This window comes from Entamoeba nuttalli (genome assembly GCF_000257125.1).
Source record: "Entamoeba nuttalli P19 unplaced genomic scaffold asmbl_2765, whole genome shotgun sequence".
In the NCBI taxonomy this organism is placed as follows: Eukaryota; Evosea; order Mastigamoebida; family Endamoebidae; genus Entamoeba; species Entamoeba nuttalli.
Genome location: NW_008575585.1, coordinates 1 through 7,596, shown reverse-complemented (window position 1 = coordinate 7,596; position 7,596 = coordinate 1). Strand labels below are relative to the sequence as shown.

General features: G+C 26.5%; 3 protein-coding genes across 3 annotated transcripts; 1 reads left to right on the top strand and 2 right to left on the bottom strand.

The window, feature by feature from the left end:
* Positions 1 to 185: 185 nt before the first annotated feature.
* Positions 186 to 3,112, top strand: ENU1_040960 (protein phosphatase domain containing protein; the record flags this gene model as incomplete). Its single annotated transcript, XM_008857552.1, has 2 exons — positions 186 to 585; positions 633 to 3,112. The coding sequence occupies 2 exons, from the start codon at positions 186 to 188 to the stop codon at positions 3,110 to 3,112; spliced, it is 2,880 nt and encodes a 959-aa protein (XP_008855774.1).
* Positions 3,113 to 3,182: 70 nt separating this feature from the next.
* On the bottom strand, positions 3,183 to 5,864 carry ENU1_040950 (hypothetical protein; the record flags this gene model as incomplete). The annotated part of the gene is made up of 1 exon (XM_008857551.1): positions 3,183 to 5,864. One exon carries the CDS (start codon positions 5,862 to 5,864, stop codon positions 3,183 to 3,185), a length of 2,682 nt encoding a protein of 893 aa, XP_008855773.1.
* Positions 5,865 to 6,015: 151 nt separating this feature from the next.
* Positions 6,016 to 6,999, bottom strand: ENU1_040940 (kinase, PfkB family protein; the record flags this gene model as incomplete). Its single annotated transcript, XM_008857550.1, has 1 exon — positions 6,016 to 6,999. One exon carries the CDS (start codon positions 6,997 to 6,999, stop codon positions 6,016 to 6,018), a length of 984 nt encoding a protein of 327 aa, XP_008855772.1.
* Between the last annotated feature and the right edge of the window lie 597 nt (positions 7,000 to 7,596).

Genomic DNA, 7,596 nt, shown 5'->3' with positions numbered 1-7,596 from the left:
CAAAATTGATAGGAACACCAAAATACATGGTACAATAAATCCGTCTAGTTTCAGAAGTAACTTATGAAAAAAAAGTGAGGATAAAGACAAAAAATCCAGTTAAAAATAATAATCTTTATTTCGTTTTATATAACACTAATAATGACTATCAAATTTGTTGAAAACTATTTATTTTCTAGTTTGTAATGAAAGCCTTACCACACCAACCATCAATTAGATTTTACTCATCTAAAATTAATGACGAATTGTTTTCTTCTGAGAAGAAACAATTTGATGAAGAGACAATGCAAAAATACATTGAAAAATACTTAGAAGAACCAGACAAACTAATCCCTCTGCAACTAACAAACATACTATGCTTTGTTTCTTCTAATTCACTCATTTATAATACTGAAATGAAGGTTCAACTACAAAACTCAGAGAATGAAATTCTTATTTACTTTCCTAAAACCTTTGGGTTTTATATTTCTTCACAATCAAATTATACTATCTTTGATTATTTCCACTTTTCTCTTATAAGAATTCCATTCAACTCTCTTTCATTTACATTATCTTTCTCCTCATTTACTCATCAACACAATCTCTGTTTGTAGTTTTTTTTTATTAATTTTGGTTAGTATTTATTATCATAGTCCCACGAATAATTGAGATTTCACTTCCAAGGATAACTCAGTCACAATGTCCAGTTTCACTAGACCTTCACATCTCTTTGGATGGAGTTGTTAACAAAGTGGATTGCTTTTCACCTTTTCGTTTCACAAAAAAAGAAAATTGGAATAGAACTCAATATTCTCTTTATTTGTCAAGTGATAAAAATGTATTTCAAAGTCAAATCTCTTTTCAAGTATTATATTCATCTGCTTATAGTTTTAGTGTTTGCTACGATGATGGGAGTGTTCCATTCCTACACCATGAAAATGTAATAAGTTCAGACTGTTCAGCACCAGTTACTCCACCTTCTTTTTATCATACAAATTCAGAACGTCTCTTAGTTCCAGAGGAACTAAGTCCTCGAGTTAATGATAAAAGCAAATACTATTCTGGTTATATAAGTATATTTAAAGATGATATCAAAAAAGAGGATAAAGGTTCTTGTCTTATTTTAATAGAACTTGAAAATAAAGAAAAAATCAAAGAAATTGTTGCAGTAATTAAAGATAAAATGAAAGGATGTGATTTAACTTTAATAATTAAGCACGAAGAATATGATTTTGTGATTGAAGGGTATCATCCCCTTTTAGAACAAATGGTACAAGATAATATAAAAGAAAATAATATCAAAAGAGAAGAGAGTATAACCCAAATTCGTGCAGCAAGAAAAAAAGAACCAAACACAAACGTTTTATATTTTACAGACAAACAGAAGCTGACAAAAGAACTTGCAGATTTAGTTTTAGACGGCTGTAATCTTATTTACTTTCCAGACGCTTTATTAGACCAACAAAATTCTATGAACTATATCAATCTATTAGAGTGTGTTAACATTGAAATTATTCATAAACCTATGTTACTTGAAACAATTCAACAAGTCTTAGAACAGGTTAGTTGGAAGAATTCCATACCAGTTATTACTCGTAGTAGTCTTGTATCGTTCATGCCAAGTACTATGCTAATGCCATTTATTAGAAGGGCTATTTTCTTTTTAGCTCCAACAACAGAACTGAGAACAATTACTGTTTCTCACAATAAACATCTTTCTCATAGAAGTTTTATTCAAATTAATAATTCCATTTTATATCTATTTTATCAACTCAAACACTGGTCTATTCAACCAACAAATCTCAATGCAAAAACTTTGATTAGAGAAAGTCTTATGAGTGAACGAATAGCTAAAAGAGCATCAGATCCAGGACTTATTGTACCAGGAATAAGAGCTTTCATTCCTGAGGCATTAAGAGTTATGAAACATTCTGATCAAATAGTTACAAGAAACAAAAGTAATGATAGTTTAAGAAAAATTGGAAGAGAGGAGAGAATGAAACGATTTCAATGTGTTATACAAAAAACTTCTGAAGATGTTATTGGACTAGATGCAATAAGAAAAATTGATATTGATGATAGAATTAATTATAAGTATTATTGTAAAATTAAAGATGAAAATAATTTTGTGGTACCTTCGGGGTTTAAAAAAGAATTAAAGAAAATGAAAGATTTAAAAGAAATTAAAGACTTAATGAAAAAATATAATGAAAAAGAATGTATTGATGTTAAAATAGTTGACCATGTTATTGAAAATTATTTATTGAAACGAACTCAAAAGGAAATAAAAGAATATAAAAGTAAAATTGAGTTTTCTGTTTATTCTACTTCAGGAATGAAAACACGAATGGAAGATTACTACCTTTGTATTAAAAATATGAACAAAATGATTCAAAAAGAAAAGAAGGAATTAACATATTTTGGAGTTTTTGATGGACACGTTGGAACGTCAGCTGCTGACTACTGTAATTTTAAATTATATAATGAAATTGTGAGAAGCAAATCATTTCCAAAAAATATAGAAAATGCTATTCAAGATGGCATTATCAATGTTGAAAATGGATTTAAAGAAATTGCAATGAAAACAAAAGTTAATGCAGGGACAACATTAGCTATAGTGATGATTTATGATAATATAATCTATACTGCCAATGTTGGAGATTCAGAGATTGTTGTTTGTTATAATGATGGGTCATATGTTGTTACATCAGAAAAACATAACCCAAGTGTTGATAAAGAAAAGGCTAGAATAGAAAGTGCTGGTGGTAAAGTATTTTATAATCATGGGTGGAGGGTAGATGGTTTACTTGGTGTTTCAAGAAGTATTGGTGATGAATCAATGAAAAAATATGTTATTTGCCAACCAAAGATATGGAGTAAGGCAATTGATTCATCATTTCAATTCATAATTGTTGCGTGTGATGGTTTTTGGAATGTATTTAAATATGAAGATGCTATCAACCTAGCCAGAAATTATTTATTCAATTATTCTTTTTCTAAAGAAGAGGATAAAGACTCAAATGGAATTGTCCTTCCAAGAAATAAAGGGGATGTTTCACGATATCTTATTGACATAGCATTAAAAAGGCAGTCATTTGATAATATTACAGTAACAATTTGTTATTTTAATTAATTATTTCATTCAAAAGAAAAATAATAGTGTTAAGAAGAAATTTGATTAAATTTTAAGTATTTTTTCCTTTTCAAAGAACTAATGAATCTTTCTGTTCTGCTTTATTAGTTAATTGCATGTAAATAGCAATTGGAGCAATAAAAACGACAAGAACACATTGTGTAAACATCAAGTCATTTGTTGTAAAGCAGAGGATTAGTATAGAAACAACAAATTGAGTTATAATAAGGAAAATAGGGAATTGGAAAATCTCCTTTTTAGTGAAAAGGAATAGAGCGAAATAAATAACAAAAACGTTCCATATAATAATAAAGATATATGTTGTTAATACATAAATATTAAATCCATATTTTAATATACTTGAAAGAGTTAATATTGGTAAAATAATAATAATTGAAAACAATACTAACCCACTACGTTTTCTTTCTTCTAACTTAACGAACTTTTCAACAATAATTAATTCTAAGATAGGAACAAAAATAAGAACTGAAATTGATGATCCATTTAAGACAAAATAGTGAAGGAAAATACCCATAATAATTGACCATGGACCACTAATAATTGTCATCATTGTATTGTATGAATATTTCTTAATCATTTGTTTTTGAGATATATTATTGGCAATTAAAACAGCTACATGTAATGTGAAATGTAAACTAAAAACTACACTTGCAATAGACCTTAATTGAACCAGGTTAAGAGTAGTTATTACTGCACCAGCAAATGATAATGGAAGAGAAATACATAATATAGAATATAATGGTAATAACAATGTAATAGTTTTTTGATTTATAAAGATAGTTTCCATTGTAATAGCAACACCACAACATGATGGGACTAATAATAAAATAAAGAACCAAGAAGGTACAATAGGCAAATAACCAAACATATAATGAGCAAACAAAAATGAGAGAGAAACAATAAACACTAATCTGGTAAGGAAATTATGAGCAATACTATAAGTATAATTAGTTGAAGTAAATATTAAAATTCCTACAATAAAGAATATTATTAATTGGTCAAGAGAAGAGTCTGCACCAAGAGAAAGAAGAACACCAAGAGCACTTCCAAAGAGTCCAGTAAATGGAATAACAAAATAATTATTTTTTAAAACATAACACTCATGTGTAGCAAGAATACACATTAATAAAAATGCTTCTAATAATGTTTGAACATAAGTAGGTACTTCGTTGAAATAAATAACATGAAGAGTTGAAATAAATGTTGCAGAAACAGTTAAAGAAGTTAATGCATTCCATATTTGATTTACAAGGAAATAAATAGTGTCAATAGCTACATCTGGGTGATAAGACTGTCTAATGATAATAGTTGACAGATAAACAGCAATAGAAAAGATAGACAAATATCTTGGGAAAATAAACATTGATAATTTTGCTATTTGAAATGAAATTATTATAGCAAATGAAGTTAAATAAATCTTTTTTGTTTTATACATTAAATAACCAATTAAACAAAGCATTACACCTGTAAAAACACAATAAGTATCATTATAGAAAATACCATTTCTTCTTGATGCAACAATATATTCAATTGTAGCTAACCCAAAAGAATAAATAGTTGCAAGAACACTAAATATTGTTCTATTTGTTTTTACCATTAAATAAGGTAGTAATAAAGTGAATGTTGCAAATATTGCATAAATAATAGTAAAATCATGAAGGTTTATATTAAAAATTATAAATCTAGTAATATGGAAATAAATATGATGGAATGAAGTATGAAGATACATAAAGAGAGTAACAACTGCAGAGCCAATAGAAATAAAAACAATTAGATCAAAATTAAATCTAATTCTAAATGCAATTAAACCAATTCCTAATGACATTATAACCAAAGTTATAGTATTTAATTTTGAAGATGATAATACTAAAAAGGAAAGTAATGATATTAATACACATAAAACAGTACACTCTATTATATTAGGTCGTTTTAATGTTGTTAAAACAAAAATTACTGTAATAATTCCAACTAAAGTAAAATAGAGCATATTATCTGATAATAACATTGTACAACTTGCTACAAACATTGGTGCTGAGGCTAAAGCTAAGAAACGTAAATGAGGAGTTAATATAAGAAGATACATTGACATTGGTAACATAATAATATATAACTGACCTAATTCTAAAAAGGAAAATACAGATGCAATAAGAGTAATAATTGCTGAGAATGAAATTAAAATTGGATCATCTCCATTTGGTGATGTAATTAAATGAACAAAAACAAAAAGTAATGGAACATAAAGTTCTAATGAAGGAATAAAATGAGTAATAGCATAACTTGTAACTGGAACAGAGATAAATCCTAAAGTAGAAGACATAATATTTAAAATAATTTTAATATCTTTTTTATCAATAAAATTAAATTCCTTAACTAAATTAAAATTAAACATTATACATACAAGATATAACACAACATACATCATTAATGTAAAGAATATTAATAATGTATTTATACTAATATCCATAGTACTAATAAAATTAACTATTAACGATAAAAAGAAAAACCCTGTTAATACAATAAATGGTATTGAGGCTTTAATAGAAAAAGCATTTTTGTTAATATTGTCATAAATCATAATTCCACCAATGACTAATAATACGATAGTAGGTACACCTCCATAAATACAACTAATAAATGTAAGTAATAAAGCATGAACAGTCATTCTATAATTAGATAATTTAAATAATGGTTTAGATTCTTTAGTATCAATTTGAATAACTGGTTGTTCCATTAATTAAAATATTAAGTTCTTTACTTTTTAAAACATTTTTTTATTTTAAAAAATAAATAAATAAATTAATAAAAATACATAATTTATTATTTATTTTAATAAAAAAATAATACTAAAATAATTAAATTATTATTTAAAAGTAATAACTATTTTATGCAAAAATCTTTTCAACTTCAACTTTATATTCAGCCCATTGTTCTTCTGTTAATTTTGCACCCATCTTTTGAATAACTTTAGATGAAATAAATGATGCTGCTTTAGCACATTTATCTTCTGGAATTCCTCTTAACCAACCTGCAAGGAATGTACCAGCATATGAATCACCAGCACCTGTAGTATCAACAATTTTATCAGCCTTAAAGATATCAACTTTAACAGTTTTTCCATCAACTTTAACAAGTGAACCATTTTTACCAAGTTTAACAACTGGAACTTTTACAAGTTTAGCTAAAGCATCAATGGCTTGATAAGGATCAGAAAGACCAGTTAATGCTTCTGACTCTTCTTCATTACAGAAAATAATATCTACATAATCTTTAAGAAGTTCATCAAAGAAAGATTTAAAATCGTTAATAATATTAAAAGAACCAGCATCAAGAGAAATAGTAACACCTTCTGCTTTAGCAGTTTGCATCATTTTTCTAAACATATCAGTATTAAATATTAAATATCCTTCTGTATGAAGTAATTTCATTCCTTTCATAATATCACTTTTAATATCATCTACTCCAAGAGTACATGCTGCTCCAAGGAATGTACCAAATGTTCTTTCTCCATCAGCAGTAACAAATGTATTAGCACAACCAGTAGCTAAATCAGTTACTGTTAATTTTGGTGTAATTCCTGATTTTTTACAATCTTCTGAAAAAGCTTCACCATTAGCATCTTTACCAATTTTTCCTTGGAATGTACAATCTCCACCAAGATGAGCAATAGCATGAATACAATTAGAAGCAGAACCACCAGATACTACCATTTTTGGATATTGTTTAGTAACTTCTAAAATTCTTTTATTTTTTTCTTCAGTAATCATTTCCATTGATCCTTTAGCTAATTCTAATTCATTAAGTACATCATCTGGAACAGTCATTAAAAGGTCAAGAAGAGCATTTCCAATACCAAGAACCTTAGCCATATTATTTACTTTTATGATTTTCTTGTTTGATTAGATCCTATTTAAATCCTTGGAGGGTTTTATTTTCAGGGTAGATTGTTGTTTTCTTCTTATTTTCATTCTATTTTTATTTTTAGGGTTTGATTTATTTTTTTCAATTTTAAGAATATCCTTTGTCTTTTTAGTTTGTTATTCCTATTCATTTTTATTGATATTTTTATTTCATTAATAATAAAAATAAGTGTTGCTTTAAAAAAAACACAACAATAGATTTAAAAACCATAACAAAAGAAAGAGAAATTCATATTATTCAACTAAAGAATATAAATGCTAGAAGATTAAATGAAATAAATAGTATCTGTCTCGTCAGAAATACATTAATCATCTCATTAAACTTTACCATAATAGTATCTATCATCATAACAATTATAACCATAATTATCACATCATTAATAATATGATTTATTTCACTCATCCTTTCATTCATTTTCATTGTCATAAGTATTTTACCATTATTTTCAATACAAATAAACAATACTATTATCATAATACAAATAAATATCAGTATAAAACATAATGAAGAAAACCCAAAACATGAATATGTTTGTAAACAAATAT